Source organism: Labrus bergylta, chromosome 4 (assembly GCF_963930695.1).
Source record: "Labrus bergylta chromosome 4, fLabBer1.1, whole genome shotgun sequence".
In the NCBI taxonomy this organism is placed as follows: Eukaryota; Metazoa; Chordata; class Actinopteri; order Labriformes; family Labridae; genus Labrus; species Labrus bergylta.
The window spans coordinates 33,931,155-33,949,026 of NC_089198.1; the positions used below are offsets into that span (position 1 = coordinate 33,931,155).

General features: G+C 42.1%; 1 protein-coding gene across 6 annotated transcripts in view; it reads left to right on the forward strand.

Moving 5' to 3' along the window:
- The window catches only part of LOC109993909 (NACHT, LRR and PYD domains-containing protein 12), a 30,741-nt gene continuing 12,869 nt past the window's right edge, over positions 1–17,872 (forward strand). For 2 of the 6 annotated variants that reach the window (XM_065954419.1, XM_020647049.3), the window contains exons 1-6: positions 493–643; positions 1,760–1,932; positions 2,120–2,230; positions 13,134–13,363; positions 13,518–15,321; positions 16,139–16,309. In XM_065954419.1, the coding sequence (XP_065810491.1) occupies positions 1,856–1,932; positions 2,120–2,230; positions 13,134–13,363; positions 13,518–15,321; positions 16,139–16,309 (2,393 nt within the window). In that variant the 5' untranslated portion in view covers positions 493–643; positions 1,760–1,855. Of the gene's footprint in view, positions 84–492; positions 644–1,759; positions 1,933–2,119; positions 2,231–13,133; positions 13,364–13,517; positions 15,322–16,138; positions 16,310–17,872 lie in introns of those variants that run through there. The other 4 variants (XM_065954420.1, XM_065954421.1, XM_065954422.1 and 1 more) reach the window with 4 other exon arrangements.

Sequence of the window (17,872 nt, forward strand, 5' to 3'; positions counted from 1 at the left end):
TTAGACTTTGGTATGTCCTGGTGTCAGGAGACTTGACTTTGACGTTGTCCTGTTGTGATGCAGATCTGTTCTCCATGTTGAAGGTAAGAGACGCTTTTTATACTGTTTGAAAGACTCATTTAATTTAAGTGTAAACAGAGCTGTAAGTTAACAGTTAGCCACCGGGATCATTAGCTTCTCTGACTAAATTAAAAATTAAGGAGACACAATGGGCCTCATTTACTAATATGTGTGTAGAAATGTTCTTACTATGTGCATACGTAAAATCACCGTTGGATTCATGACACGTGCATACCAGCCAATTTTGTTCTCACCACCAGGTGTATGTTAGTGAATCAGAATCATTCTAGATCAACAGGCGCAGCCTGCAGTCAGCATACTACCACACCCCCATCTCTCCTAGTAAGAGCATCCGATTGGTGTATCAGGACGAGAAAAGAGAGGTGGAGACATGTAGAAGTTTTTAGGAGATAGCCCCAAAAGGTAAAAAAAGTTTGTTGTGTCTGGGGGTTTAGATGATGTTACAGTGAATTACAGAGCTGCAGCAGTACGTGCATTGGCAGACAGAATCAGCTGATCAGTCATTCGTGTTCTGATGGTCTGATGCGCTCTCTTCTGAAGGAACCAGCTGCTATTTGTTTCAGTAAGGTTGATCTTTACACTTTCTTAGGCGTAAATCATAATCATGAATGTTCCCTGCATGCTCTTAAATATTCTCAGATTAATCAGCTGGTTTTGGTATCAGATGTGATATTTCATGGCAGTGGGAGTGGTCGATGATTAGATTTTGGATTTTAGATTAAAGGATAAGGTGAACATTTCATGGTTATTTCATGCATTTATATATTTCTATATAGCCTATATTTTCTTTTTTAATGAATGTATTTTTAACATGACATGCATTTAGTTAAAAGAGTGTACGTTAACATTTTCTGAGAAAGCTGGTCAATCATTTGTGCGTACGTATGGTCTGAGGAGGTTCTATTTTTGTTCGCAGAGTAAGAACAAGTTCAAGTAAGAATATATTGATGAATCCCAAATATGTGCTTCAAACGTGCGTACGCACGGTTGAAGTTAGTGAATGAGGCCCAATGATCCTCAGTCACGATGCAAGCTATGCTAACCATGCTAACATGCTAACAGGTGGATTGAAGATGAGCCCACTCTGGAAAGTTTCTTTCATTGAGTTCATCACCTTCTCTTCTGTGATCTAAAGATTTGAATTCAAACTAATCAGAGTGTTGTTCTCAACATCATTTTTCTCAATGATTATTTTTTTACAGTGAAACTCATTCTGAATACATTCACAAGAAGTTGTAAAATCTCTCTCAATCAGCTGACTGTGTTCTTGGTTAATCAATAACAAGAAGGAGATGATGGCAGACCGTAAAAAAGAGTGAATCATTTCCTAGTTACAGACAGTAAATACACACAGAACCTACAACTATTTTAATACTTAAGCTGAATAATCAGACAAGAACAGAACATCTGAGAGTAATTTAGACTGACAGTGAGGTGATGATGATGAAGGTGAACCAGGTAGATGTGATGTTTGTAGACTGACAGTGAGGTGATGATGATGATGATGATGAAGGTGAACCAGGTAGATGTGATGTTTGTAGACTGACAGTAAGGTGATGATGATGATGATGATGAAGGTGAACCAGGTAGATGTGATGTTTGTAGACTGACAGAGAGGTGATGATGATGATGATGGTGAAGGTGAATCAACAGCTTCATCTCTTTGTTTTCTCCACAGCTGAAGATCTTTGACTGGATGTGACTTCATCAGCTGAACTCCATCAGTGTTGTTGTAGTGACAGAGTGCAGCTCTTCCAGCAGGGGGCGCTCTGCTATGAATCAGTGTGAGGACACAGAGGAGGGAGTACCTCCCTCTAAAACCTCTCTGTGTGAGGAACATGAAGCTCTGAGGTGAGGATCTCTAACTGTCCATGACTCTTCTCCATGTCTCTGCTGAGCACTCACTCCACCTTCATCATCATCATCATCTTCATCTTCATCTTCATCATCATCATCATCATCACCATCATCATCATCATCATCATCACTGTCTCATCTGCTGCTCACAGTAACTAATAATGTTGTTTGTTTGTATCAGGATGCAGGAACAGAGACCAGACTCTCCTGGACCCAGCTGTGTGTCCATGAAGAGTGACCAGTCTAAACTTCTTCCTATCTTCTTTAAAGATGGACGTCCGGCTGATGGAAGGTGAGAATTGAAATTAACAAAGAGCTCTGTTCATCCTCAGCCATTTACATCACTCTCAGTCTTCAGTCCATGTTCACCTCTCCCAGGACTCGTGCTTTCCTCCTGTTTCTCTTACTTCTCCAACAGAGATCCTCAGAATTCACCTCCTTCTCTTCTAGGTCAATAGCCTATACCTTCCCTTCTACTCTACTCACCTGTCTTCTCTCATCAGCTTCATTTAGTTTTCTTACCAATCTAATCCAATCCAACTTTATTTGTTAAGCACTTTAAAACAACCACAGTTGACCAAAGTGCTGTACAGAAGAATAAATAAAATACGTAACAGCTCACATGAAATAAAAGAAAACTACATGTGAAATACAGAATCAAGTTAAAAGACATAAAACATAAGTAAAATGAATAGGCACGCAAAAAAGAAATAAAACAAACAAATAAACAAGTCGACGTCTTACTGTGTGTCTTCTCTTACTGTGAGAAGAGGCCTGTTTAATGTGCTGAGGTATATCATTCCATCATTTTTGAGCCGCAACAGCAAACGAACGGTCCCCTCTGAGCTTCCGCTTGGTTTTAGGCACCCTCAGGAGCAGCTGATCAGCTGACCTGAGAGAGCGGGTGGGCGTGTACGGGTGTAGAAGCTCAGAGAGGGAAGACCATTGAGAGATTTAAAAGCAAATAAAATCATTTTGAAATTGATCCTAAATTGTATGGGCAACCAGTGGAGTGAGGCTAAAATGGGGGAAACGAGGTCATATTTACATGTGCCAGTTAAAAGACGTGCTGCTGCATTCTGTACCGTCTGGAGACGGGCTGTCATCTGCATAACAGTGGAATGCAATGCCATGCTTTCTAAGTATTAAACCTAGCGGGAGCAAATAGAAAGAAAAAAGGAGAGGGCCTAGAATTGAGCCCTGTGGAACTCCACACGAGAGAGGACCAGAGGAGGATAAAAAGTCACCAAGGCTGACACAGAAAGTTTGATCAGCCAAGTACGACCTGAACCAATCCAGTGCTATGCCCCTGATGCCCCCCCAACGCTCCAAACGAGAGATCAAGATATCATGATCCACAGTGGTTGGCCACAGTCCATGCAGCAGTTAAATCTAAAAGAACAAGGACAACACAGTCACCAGAGTCGGTAGCTAAAAATATATCATTAAAAACTCTTATAAGAGCTGATTCGGTGCTGTGCAGGGTTTTAAAACCTGATTGGAAAACCTCTAAAACATTATGCTCTTCTAGAAAGGCCATTAATTGACTGTGAACTATCTTTCCAGGGCTTTAGAAAGAAAAGGCAGTTTGGAGATGAAAATTTGCCTGAAATTAGCAAGAACTGCAAAATCCAGACCAGGTTTTTTAATCAGAGGTTGCACTACTGCATGTTTAAACAGTTCAGGCACCGCACCTGAGGACAGACTGCTATTAATGACTGCAATAACAGATGGTCCTACAATGGGGAAAAACTATTTAAATAGATGAGGAGGGACAGTATCATTTGGAGAACCTGAGGACTTTAAATGACCAACAATCTCCTGTAAAAAGGACAGAGTCACAGGCTCAAACTGGTCAAAGACAGCAGAGCAGGGGACAGATATTGAGGGGTCATAAGCAGACAGTCCCTTAACATTTGAAATGACACCTGCAGTTTGTCCTTTTACCACTTGCGCTCAGCTCTACGGCACTCGCGTCTAACAGCATGAGTCGTGTCGTTTAGCCGGGGCTCAGATTTAGTTTTGGGCTGCCTGGTTTTTAATGGGGCCACAGTGTCTAAAAGAGTTTGGCAGGTTGAGTGAAACCATGAGCTAAGCTCCTCCGTATTAAACAAAGACTCGGGTATGACACAGTTCTGATTGAAAGCGGCAGAGAACTGAACAGCAGTGGAAGGGTTAATAATACGACAGCGCCGAGGAGCAGCGGGAGTTTTAACTATATTGCAGGCAACAGCAGCCTCAAATAATACAGGCATATGGTCAGAAAACACTGCATCACAAATCTCAAGGTTAGAAACAGGCAAACCATATGATAAGACGAGATGAAGTGTGTGTCCATGTTCTTGTGTGGGACCAGACACAGATTGCACAAGATTAAAAGAATTAATGAGGTTCAAAAAAGTATTTTGCCATTGGCTTATCAGGACAACACACATGAACATTAAAATCACCAACAATAAGAACATAGTCATATTTAGGCATGATTTCAGCCAGGAAATCAGAAAAGCCATTTAAAAAGTCTTTATTTTACTTGGGAGGCCGATAGACCACAGCGTGAGAGCGACCCAGCTTGAATAAACTCAATTCAAAGCTGGTGAAAGAGGATGACAGCAATAGCTGCTTACATTTATAATGACTCTTATAGACATACCACTTAATGATCTTTGTGTGCTTTGGTTCTATCTTGGGTTTTTTCTTTTGAAGTGTTTGTATTTGAACCCTGACCTGCCTGAAGGCTGTATAATGTGGAAAAGAATAATTTTATTGCAGCTGTGAGTCCATTTATTTCTGCATGTGGGTCCTTCCCTGCACCCTATTTTCCTGACCCTGTCAGAACTTAACCTGCCTGACACAGAACCAGCCCACAGTGTGATGGACTTTATCTGTTACGGCTAGTACTAAATCTGGACCGAAAAGCATGACTCAGACAGGCAGGACTCGTGTACAGAGAGCTTATTCCAAACATGATTCAAAAATGTGCAAGGGGGAGGGGTAGTGCGAAGTCCCGAGGTCCCAAGTGGCAGTGTCCGTGAATCCGAGTGCGGTGTCCAAAAATGCACATTCGAGGTGAAGAAAACATGAAAGGCGATCTGGTGAGCAAAGACAAAAAAAACAACGAGGTTAGCAACAAAAGTTTTGTCGATACAGAACATTATCTACATAACTAAGGAGCCAAGAAAGCTGGATACCACACGAGCTGGTGAAACAATCTGGCGGCGAGGTGAGGCAGAGGGAAGTCTTTGTAGTTGAGACCCTTGATCACCAACAAGCTGCACCTGTCCCCGCCTAGGAAAACGAAACCCAGCCCACCACAGTCACACAGACACAGACAGGGGAGAGACACAAGAGGATAAAACAGATGGGGTGCATTCGAATTGTCATTTTTTCTGAGGAAGGTTCCTAATTGAGTGAAATGACCTGGAAGCGTTTAAGTGGCGGCCATGATAAGAGCTAAGGAAAAGCTCTAAAAGCTAAGGAAAGGTGGATCAATGCTTCCTTTATAACCTCCTTTAGCATAGGATACTCTGGACCATCCTTTATGAAAGGAGATGAGATATGCCGCCCCACAATTCCTTTCGGCTACAACATTTAAAGCAAGTTGCACATCCGACCATTCACGGAAATGAACGATGATCGTAAAGTGATACACATCAAGAGATAAAAGGATAACAGACATTTTTAGCCAGATGATGTTTTACTCAATATATTTCATTCACTTAAGGATCTATATCTTACACAGCCTTTTTCCCCATCGAAATAGGTCCGAAAAAGTCGGGTCGTCTTATATTCGGGGTCTAGTATTCAGAGCGCAGCTCTAATTGTTCTAACTGTCCCTTTAAATGTCAACACACTGGGAGGAGCAGGGGAGTGATGACAGTGAGAGCGAACACAGCGGGGCGGAGGACGTGTGTGAGGAATAGGAGACATCGGAGGAGAAGTTTGGAGAGTTTTAGTTTAGCGGTAGTTTAGTTAAAAACGTTGCCTGTATTTCCTCTGTTATTTCAAAATGTTAAAAACATGTTGATAATATTGTTTGATTGTTAATCGATTTTAATGTTGAATCATGCTGTACATAGTTCGCCCTTGTGAAACACTTTGTTTTGAAAAGTGCCGTAGGCCTATACCGATAAATATGGTATGTTAATTATTATTATAATTATTAATACAACAGGTGTTTAATTCAATGTGTTTTTAATATTGTTATTTTCAAATAAAATTAAGTTCTTTAAAAAAAGTTTTTTACAAAAACAAGATCTGGTCTGCAAATCTTTTTTTTCTAAATATGAGTGTTGAAAAACGGGGGTGGTCTTATAATCAGGGTCGTCTTATATTTGGACCAATACGGTAATTAATTTCATACAATCATACTTATTTTGATGTTGATTTATGAGTGGACAGGAAGGTGATGGTTTCACTTTTGTTATTTGTAGCCTGGTAGTCTATATTGCTTTTATTTCAATCCCAACCTCGTGGTAATTAGGATTATTTCACTGGTAAGAAGGCACAGGGGAAAGTTTTTTAGATATGCTTTTAGTAGTGCATTTTCTGAACATTGTAGTTTTAACATGGTAGACCCACGTCATTAACCTCCACCAGCCTGTAACATTTAATGATGTGGCCTAGTGTAAATGTGGTCAGATTGACAGAGCAACAAGATCGCCTTTCCCTAAATCCTTTATGAATTCTCCTAACATCTTTCCTTAACCTCATGATGTTTTCCCCAGGGTTAAGGTAAAGTGGATAGTGAAAGGAGATAGGAGGGACAATTCAAATGCACCCAGGGAATGACAAACAACACAACAAAAGGAGAAGGGAGGGCTGCCATGATGTGAATCATGACTTTATGACTTCAAAGCAAAAACAGCCCTACTAGAAAGAAGCTAAATATTCTTAGACAAAGTCAAATTAACTCAAGCAAAGTAAACCTGCCAAAATAATAAGCCAAATCCACTTCACTAGATCATTTAAAACTCTTAAAGAGCCGCCACCGAAAGATGATTCTACATCTTAAAACGAGACAAATTAAAATCTAAGGAAGTCTTGCTCATTACAAACACTCCCAGGTCAGTTCCTTAAATAAGAGTTACTTGTATTTCGTATTTCATTCTCTTAATGAGCTGACTTTAAGACTTGTTACCTTAATCTAATATTAATAATTAGTAAAAAAAAAAACAAATACACAATGACACATGACTTCTTTAAATCACGTATATAAAAATATTTGAATAACATAATCAACTATGGATGAAATGCAGAAGGGCATGAATTCAAACTGAGCCTACAAAGTGAAATTCATCAAGGATAGAGTGAAATAGTCAATGCTTAGATGAAATCTTGCATGGTCAAAAAGTGAGGTCTCAAGTTTCATACAAGCTCGCTTTTGGGGTAATTAAGAAATAAATCTTAGGCTGACCTGACATTTGCGAGAGGTGAAGGAGAGACAAATACAAGAAAAAGGACCATCATTCCAAGAAAATCTGACATACATGCTATGTTGGTGTGTTGATGTCCGGTCACAAGATGGTTGGCCAGATATTTACCCCATTTATCAAGAAGACATGACATTGCAGTAGGTTTTTTTGACTGCTAACTTCTGAGAATAGCATGTGGCAATGTATGGGACATGGCTGGGGCTGTGAAGCCCACGTGGGGCATGGCAGGAGCTATGAAGCCCTTGTGGGACATAGATGGATCTAAAAAGCCCTTATGGAACATAGTGTGAGCTATCTAGCTTGCGTGGGACATGGATAGAGATATGAAGCCCGTATTTCATGAACTAGAAGAATCTAATGGTGGAGGAGGCGGATACCATCCTCACAAAAAGTATATCTTGTGTGATATTCTTTGTCCTAATCAGTCGTCTGCAGGCGGCTCGCTGCTTTGGATTCTGAGAAAGATGAATAAAGCTTTCAGTACTCAATTTGTTGGTCTCCTGGGTCCAGTCTCTGAAGAAAGACAAACAAGCTTTAAAACACCACTTAGAACTTAAAAAGGACAGTTAGATTTAGAGTTTAAAATGTTGATGTCTTTGTTGGGCCGGTCACAGGCAAAAACTGACCCTGCCTATTTTCCGGATTTATTAAAAAAAAGGACACGACAAGAGCCGAAAATCAGGGAGAAAGGGAGAGAGGGGAATTACATGCGGGAAGGGAGACATAGGTCAGACTTGGAGGGCATACATGGGGCACCCGCACTAACCACTAGGCCACCAGCACTCCAATAAAGCATTTTTATTGAATGAACATTTATGTTTGTCCTTCAGGCAGAATGGAAATCCTCTCCTTCCTCACTCCCAATGATGACCAAAACAAAAAGATATACTGTCCACAATATCAATTCACTGAGAGTCTGCTTCTACACGTCCATTTTAAATGCACCATCAAGGATGGGAGCCACGGTTTAAAAGGAGGATTAGTGTCCCAGAGGTGGATGTCCTAACCTACCTGGTTCATTCCTCCTGCTGATCCAGCTGAGCATTGTTCTGATATCTGACTACACTTTCTCCTGGACTACATAGTTTAATACTTGATCCTTGTTTTAGTGAATGGTACCTGAGTCCAGCTGAGTACATCAGGGATGATGTCATGGTAGTATACTGAACATTTGGTCCAGTGATCTTGGCTGAACACTGGTGAGCACATTTATTATGAAGACTGCAGACAAAGCTCTTCAAAGCTCTGAAATTGTTTCTCAGAGAAAGATGAGATTTAGCAGCCAACCACAGTGAGGCCCAGTTTTTGATTGAAATTATTTTGGGGGCATTTTTCCCTCCATATGACAGGACAGCTGAGGAGAGATGAGAAATGTGGGGAGTGTCACAACCTGGCTCAACATAGCAGTGACAATAGAGACTAACTCCAACCAAAGCACAAACAAATGTTAACAGCAGTAAGCAGGAGAGAAGAGAACGAGTAGATTGAGCAGGTCTGCTTTGTAGACTCCCAAACCAGCCAGCTCAGGTGTGCTGCATTAGAGTCCTCCCTGACTCCACCCACAGCTACCTGCAACCAGGAGAACACAGCCAGCAAAGGGAAACAAACAGGAAGAGGCCAACCTTGAGGCCGTCACAAGAGTCTAAAATGAGTGAGAAGCTCGAGTCCTGCTGACTTTGTTGTTGTTAGCGCCGTGTTTACATGAGAGGTCAGCTGAGGAGAGAAACGTCTCAGAAACACATCAGCAGAGAAACTAAGTGAATTGAGGAAAAGTAGATATTTTTCACAGCAGGTATAAAACATTTTGCAGCAAGTGAAATATATTTGAGTCCCTGAAAATGTTCATGTTTTTTAAAGTGTTTTTTTGTTTCATGAAATACTTTTGCATGTAGTGAAAAGTTTTTCTCAACCATGAAAAATTTGCACAGTTGACCTTCAGGGCCACCGTAATTTTTTCCCAAAATGAGGTGAATTGTTCCAATTTGACAAAAGCAGTTGATTACATAGCGCTGAAAAGAGAGCAGCTTCTCTCTGAAGTCTGAAGCGCTGTCCTGCACCTCAAACACAGTCCATTCAGCTACATCATTCGCCGGCACCAGCTAACGCTGGCTTTAAACTCAGTGGCGGGAATTTTAAGCTCTCTGGCAATTTCCAATGCTTTGATATGAATGATGGCCCGAGTAATTGGCAGTCCCTCGTCTCGTTTTTCAATCACACACTCACATATGATCAATCTCATGGAAGCGACCGGCTTTGGGACTACAGAAAGCTTTTCTCTGACTGTTTGTAGTTTTAAGACGGTCATTTTGGGCTCGCCATTTCCTTACATTACATTCTCCGACACCATATTTTTACGCTGCTTGGCAGTTGTTTGACGATTCTGCCAGGTGTATCACCATCATCTTAAAATTAGCATCAAAACTTCTCTTCATCTGTCTGTTCACTTGCCCCACTTTTGAGCAGCTTTGTTCCGGACAGTCACTGAGTCTCTCCATCATCACGCGGTCATTGTTTTTATTGACAGCTCCTCCAGTCATGAGGGGCACATTTGGCGCCACCTGCTGTTGTGGATGTATATTGCTGTTTAAATGTCTAGACCCCGAATATAGTACGACCCCTCTTTTTCGGATATTTCAGAGATTTGTTTATATTCGGGTCAATACGGTATTTAAATTGATTTCTCATTTAGTGAATGTAGTTAATATCTACTGTCCCGTTATAGCCTTTAGTTTCACATGAATTCACTCTTTTGATGCTGTTTTCCTGGTAAGGATTGTTCTTCTTGTTTTTTTACTTGTTGATTATGTGATGCCTCTAGAGGCCAGTACAAATGCTGCATGCCTTCACCAGTGCACACCTGGGGTGACTGCAGCAATAATGACTCTCTTTGTCTCATTGGCTGAATCTCGATGTCCTCCCTAAACCCTGACCCCTGAGCCCTTACTTTTCTCACTTAGCCATGGTGCTTATAAAAAGGTCTACTCACTATGCCTATAAATAAATGTATTCTGGGCCAGTGTGTCTCTGCACTCTGAAGAAGGTGTTAGCTGATACACAGTGTATTTGAATCACCCCGGCGCCAGGATCACGTAACTGAGGGGGCAAATCTTTTATAGGCTTTCATACAACAGAAGGCAATCATTATGTTATTTCTGCATTCTTTCATCCTGGGGCCGGGAAAATAGTTGTGTTTTTATGAGATGCGAACAATTCCCCGCCTTACCTAAGTTACCAAGGCTGAAATCACGGGGGAGGGAGGACAGGTGGGTCCGGACCCCCCCAATACTCGAAAAATAGAGAATTGCCCCCCCCCCCCCCAGTATTCATGTCATTATGAACATGTCATTTTGAGTGACATAATAATATGCATTGAAAACACTTGTGCTAAATAAATACACAAAAAATGTGTTCTTTACATTTTTAAAGATTAGGTCCCTGGCTTTTCTAAATGTTCAAGATCTAAAGTTTTGCATCCTCCACACCTCTCCCGGCCTGGTAGGTAAGCTGAAGAGGATCGCAGGTTACCCTCCACTGTTGAGAGAAAAAGGTTCTTTACCATTTTTCAAAGGTATTCATAATTAATGAGGTAAGTGCAACCAGTCTAAAGTTATTTAGTTTCCTCGGACCAGTGATTTTTGGAATAGGCACCACTGTGGAAGATTTCCAGATGGCAGGAATAAAGTGACAGTCCAATGACAACTGGAAGATGTGCTGGAGAACACTGCTAAGCTGGTCAGCACAATAACGTAATGTGCGTCCATAAACTTGATCTGGACCGGGGGCCTTTCTCATGTTAATGTTTTTTAAGATGATCTCTAAAACGTTCTTTAGAGATGACAATATTGCCTTCCAAAAGGACAGATTCTTTGAGTTATAGATTTCAATTCTTGAGCTAGATCTAAAGAAAGGAATCAAACTCCATCTTGTGATATCCTCCTCAGTTGTAGGATAGAATTTGGGTTTTTCAGATATTGATCTTTAGAGATGTAAGGATTCACTCAACTCACAATACTGGGTTCACGATACGATTTTCACATGATTTTTTTTTCCAAAATAAGACTGAAGACAAATTATGACTGAAAAAAATTCCATAATTTTTTGGTGAAAACACCAATGCTCCTCCTAATCTCTTTGGCTCTTCAAACCCGCTTGTCAGTGTGGTTTGGCCTTTTAATGTTATTTTTCTCTCAACAAGGGGATGTGATTGGAGCTTCTCATCGTGGTATTGATTAAATGCTGCATCATGTTGGTTGTGCTATTTGTGTAGTTCTCTGTCTTCTTTCAATACTTGCACACAGTTTTTGTCCTGTCTGTTATCTTCTCACCTGCTTCTTTATCTGTCTTGGGGAAGCCAAAATGCTTCCACAACTCCGAATTAAAAGACAGTGGTGCGTCCTCAATTTCAAAATCGGCCCAACCATTGTAACCGCTGGCCCAGGAATATTACTTTTGATTCAGAAAATAACAATCGACAATTTACTCTTGAACCATTCTGATGCAAAAGTAATTAAAAACAACTTTTATTTAATTCATTAAGCTCTAATTATATAAAATATTTAGTATTTTCTCATTTATTTGTATTTATTTGCTTATGTTTATTCACCATGCAGGTAACTGTAGGAGTCTATTTAATCTAATTGATATTAATATGAGGCTGTGATAGAGCTGGAATTGTGAGTGTGATCATGTCTCAGAGACTCCTCATCCTTAGATTTTTACTTTAGGAGCTCACATAAGGGCTAAGATGCTTTGTGAATAACTTCTTCACCAGGATCTAGTATTTAATCTAAGTAGAGATTTAGCTTCTGTCACTCTCGACTCTTCCGTTGATTTTCTTTTTTGAATGCTTTTTAGCTCGGCTTTTTGTCGGGAACTGATGGTTTTAAAACCATTTTATCAAACGTGTTTTTTATTAGAGAAAACCTGTTCTAAAATCTGAGAGCGAGTGTACAATTCAAGTGTAGCGAGCTCGCTCGCGGGAGTGACAGCAGTGAAGCTGTTGGCTGTCTTTCAACTGTTACACACATGCTTATGCTACGTTGATGCTGTAGCAGTTATTAATGAGAAGTTCTCAAAATAATTACTGACAAAACACCTGTATTAAAGGAAGCGCTGTGAAATGTGAATGTGTTACTATCTTTTTCTTCTTCAGGCAGTATTTTAAGTGCTTGGGCCAGCTGAACGTGCAATCCGCTGACCCGGACTCTGTCAATCATTCGCCCGGGCCAGCAGTCCAGTTAAAATGTTGAGCCCTGCTGTTTCTTTTAATGATAGTAATCAATATAACAACTGAACAATTTGAGCTGTACATTGAACTAAACATCAGAACATTTCTTTTTATGACAATGTGTGTGTTTGAGCGTGTCCATGCGTGTGTGCACACGTGTCTGTGTGTATGTGCGTGCATCGCCGCGGAACTCCAATGCGTGCGATTCAGAGAGCAGAGGAGAATTGTAAACGCGCGACCATATAGAGACAGAAATGACAAGCCGTCGTGTAAATAAGATAAATAACATAAGGCTATTTAGTTTGTTTAATAAAAGGAGGAGGTATAGACCTGTTCTATAGGAAAGGTATCCTTCACTTGTCCTTAAAAAGGGTGGAAACTCTCCCTCAACCTCACATATTAGCCCTCACACAAACACAATAAAAAAGGCATTATCTGCTCTCTATGATCATCTGAGTGTTTACATTGTGTTTAATAAATCGTCATATTTTCTATCAGTCAACGATCAGTTTAGTTCTAAAGACATGTCTTCACAGGGGGACGAAGAGGACTCATGTTATAGAGGAGCAGCCGTCCTGTGCTGAGTGTCAGGACGTCCTGAAGGATCCCATCTCTACCAGCTGTGGACACTGGTTCTGCAGACAGTGCATCACCTCATACTGGGACCAGTCTGGTTCACCAGGAGACTCGTCCTGTTCTCAGTGTGTAAAAAGATCCAGAACAGGACCTGGACTGCAGCCAGTCAGTCAGAGCCGCACTGAACAAAGTAAGACTGTACACCTTTCTGCTTCTGTGATCTCCTCCTAAAACAGGACTTTTATTGGTAAATGTAAAAAGAATAGAAATTAAAACAATTTTTTACTTCTCTTACAATAATATTTGAAAATAATAAGCAGATTCTATCATTCTCTCTCTTTCAGTAGATAGAGGTCTGCAGGAGGTTTTAGATGAACATAAGGTCAGTCTGAGGATGAGATGTGAACATGTGACTGAAGGAAGTGATGAAACAGGAAGTAGAACCCTCCTCAACAGGATCTACACTGAGCTCTACATCACAGAGGGACAGAGTGAAGAGGTGAACACCCAACATGAGGTGAGACAGATTGAGACAGACTCTAAAAAGAAGACCCTCCATGAGACTCCAATCAAGTGCCAGGACATCTTTAAAGCCTTACCCGACCAACAGAAACAAAAGACCCACATCAGAGTGGTTCTGACAAACGGCGTCGCTGGTGTTGGAAAAACCTTCTCAGTGCAGAAGTTCACTCTGGACTGGGCAGAGGGCTCAGAGAACCAAGACATCAGTCTGGTGATCCTGCTTTCTTTCAGGGAGCTGAACTTGATCAGAGATAAGCGGTACAGTCTTCTTGAGCTGCTCCATGTTTTCCATCCAACATTACAGAAGGTCACAGCAGAGACGCTCGCTGTCTGTAAACTGTTGTTCATCTTTGATGGCCTGGATGAAAGCAGACTGTCATTGGACTTCAAAAACAGGGAGGTTGTGTCTGATGTCACTCAGAATTCATCATTAAACCCACTGTTCACAAACCTCATCAAGGGGAATCTGCTCCCTTCCGCTCTCATCTGGATAACTTCTCGACCTGCAGCAGCCAATCACATCCCTCATTCATGTGTTGACAGGATTACAGAAGTACGAGGCTTCACTGATGCCCAGAAAGAGGAGTACTTCAGGAGGAGGTTCAGTGATGATGAAGATCTGTCCAGCAGAATCATCTCACACGTCAAGACATCCAGGAGCCTCCGCATTATGTGTCTGATCCCGGTCTTCTGCTGGATCACTGCCGCAGTTCTGGAGCACATGATGACCACAGAGCAGAGAGGAGAGCTGCCCAAGACCCTGACTGACCTGTACTCACACTTCCTGCTGGTCCAGACAAAGAGAAAGAAGCACAAGTATGATGAGGGACGTGAGATGAGTCCACATGAGCTGATTGAGGCCGACAGGGAAGTTCTTCTGAAGCTGGGGAGGCTGGCGTTTGAACATCTGGAGCAAGGAAACATCATATTCTACCAAGAAGACCTGGAGCGGTGTGGTCTGGATGTCACAGAGGCCTCAGTGTACTCAGGAGTTTGCACTGAGATCTTCAAAAGAGAGTGTGTGATCCTCCAGAAAACAGTCTACTGCTTTGTTCATCTGAGTGTTCAGGAGTTTCTGGCTGCAGTCTACATGTTCCGCTGTTTCACCAACAGGAACACAACAGTTCTGAAGGCTTTTCTGGGAGAAACATCTGTAGATTCAACTCTTGATGTTCTCCTAAATGAAGCAATGGAGAAATCCCTGAAAAGTCAGAACGGTCATCTGGACCTGTTTGTTCGCTTCCTTCATGGTCTCTCTCTGAAGTCAAACCAGAGAATCTTAGGAGGCCTTCTGAGTCAGACAGATAACATTCCAGAAATGAGCCAGAGAGTCATCAACAACCTGAAGAAGATGAACAGTTATGAAATCTCTCCAGACAGAAGCATCAATATCTTCCACTGTCTGATGGAGATGAACGACCTCTTAGTCCATCAGGAGATCCAAGAGTTACTGAAGTCAAAGAACAGATCAGAGAAGGAACTCTCTGAGATCCAGTGCTCTGCTCTGGCCTACATGCTGCAGATGTCCGAGGAGGTTCTGGATGACTTGGACCTGAAGAAGTACACCACATCAGACCAGGGACGACGGAGACTGATTCCAGCTGTGAGGAACTGCAGGAAGGCTAAGTAAGTCCAGATGTGATGAGCATTATAAATCAGTGTCATGTACTAATTTACTTGTTTATTTTTCCTCACTGTTCACCAAATAGTGTTCCTCTGTTAACGTTCAGGAGAACTAGTCAGTCGTATTTTTTTTGCCCTGAGTTCAAAAATAGATTTGATACAGTAGTTATTTTTTTTATGAACACATTGAGGGAATTCCCAAAGAACGGTCTGAGATGGCTGATAGTGTAATCATTGAAAAGGGAGATATCAGATGCCGTGAGCTCCCCCTTCCAGCCTCTGAAGGCATTACAAATCAATCATGAGCATCATCTCATCAAAACTCAGCAGGTAGATCACAGAAAAACTGTTCTGGCAGGAGGTCCTTAACCTCATTACATTTTATTCTTTGCTGACTTGTTTGATTTGCAGCAGTCACTGTATTTTCCCGTGTATAGAAATGAGCCAGACAGCACGAGAATGAGATCCTCCTCCTCCTCCAGAGTTACTGTTCAATGATTTTCAAATGGTTTTCTAATGCAGAGAGATTCATCTGAATAGATCACACTTTAGATCACAAACTATAGACATGATGGAATCCTAAATAAAACTACATTTGTTTCCATTCATCTGCAAAATTTAGTAAACCATTGAAAGATGAAAAATGTGAAGGTTTCAAGACGAGTGATGAGACTTGTCAGTGACGATTTCCACTGATGTGTAAAGTTAAGACCAAACAGGACATGCCAAACTGTTTAATAATCAAATGTTAGATGTAAAATATCAACCGCTTGTTTTATAATTCATATTTCTCTATTATATCTCTATTGTGTCACTACAGACTTTCTGACTGTGACCTCTCAGAGACTCACTTTGACGTTGTGGCCTCAGCTCTGAAGTCCAACCCCTCCCATCTCAGAGAACTGGACCTGAGCCTCATCAAGCTGGAGGATTCAGGAGTGAAGCTGTCTGCTGGACTGCAGAGTCCAAACTGCAGACTTGAGTCACTGAGGTCAGGTCACTGACTGTAATATAGAATACAAACTGTGTTAGAATTTGAATGTATTATAAGTTAGCCCTTTCAGATACATTGTCTCATATTTAAGGGAGTCCTTACACAAACAGTAAAACACAAACATCCAAAACAGAATTATTTAACAGACATACTTACAATTACACAAATACAGATAGCTCTCCCTCAACCCCAAAGGCGAACAAAAACGTTCTAAGATTCAAAGTCCACGAGGAAAACACTGGTAAGAAGCCCCCAGGGACTAAACATACTGGGTTATCAGACACAGGTGAGAACGACAAGACACAGGTGAGAACGACAAGACACAGGTGAGACCAGCAAGACACAGGTGAGACCAACACGACACAGGTGAGACCAACACGACACAGGTGAGACCAACACGACACAGGTGAGACCAACACGACACAGGTGAGGACAATCAGAACTGGAGGGAAACACACAGAGGCAGGAAGAAAGACGAGAAGTACTGGGGACAAGTCCTACAAAATATAACGAGAAACACTAAAGACACACAGAGATCTCATGAATTCAACAATACACACTAGAACAGAGAAACACGGATAAACAAGGATAAAAACTACAAAATAAAACAGGAATCACTAAAGAGACAGAGAACTCAACAGAACTCCTCTGAGACGAACCCATCCAACACCGTAGCCAGGTGGGAGAAGGGGGTCTGAAGGTGGGATCCCTCGTTAGCTGAAGACAACCCCTCAGAATCAGAAGATGCCACCTCGTCGTCCGGGGGTGCAGGTGGAGGAGTAGGCTTCTTACCCTGCCTGGTGGTCATCGTGAGTTGGTCAGGATGCAGCTGGTGGAAGTCCCTGATGAGTTGGGGGGAGAGGATGTGTCTGGCCGGTACCCACAACCTCTCCTTGGGACCATACCCCTCCTAGTCCACCAGGATACTGGATACCAAGGCCTCGGCGGCGGTAACGAAGAAGGCGTCTGACAGAGAATGTTGGACCCCCATCAATTAGGCAAGGGGGCGGCGGAGGAGGCGACCAAGGTTGGTCCCGGGTCGACAACCACACGCTCTGGCTCACTTGGTAGCCGATCTACCACCCTCAGTATAGTGGTGTTGTTGTTGGATGGCGGTAGACTAGTAACAAAGTCCAGAGAGAGGTGGGACCAGGGGCAAAAGGGCACAGGCAGAGGTTGCAGAAGACCAGCAGGAGCCTGATGAGATGGCTTGTGCTGGTTGCAGACAGGACAGGCACTGACAAACTCCTGGGTGTCCTTCTCCAAGGTGTCCCACCAGAACCTCCACTGCAGGACCTCCTTGGTGCGCTGTACTCCAGCATGGCAGGTAAGTTTGGAACTGTGTGCTCACTGAAGTACATCCGATCTCAGAGACTGAGGAATGGACAGGCGGTCGGAAGGGCAGGAACTGGGTCCAGGTTGATCCTCCAGGTCCTCCTTGACTCTTGCCTCCACCTCCCAGGTCATTGAGTGGCCAGACATGAGAATGGTGTCAGGACCAGCAATGTCCTCCCTCTCCAGAAATTGAAGCGGGAGAAGAGGGACCACCTGGCTTGTCAG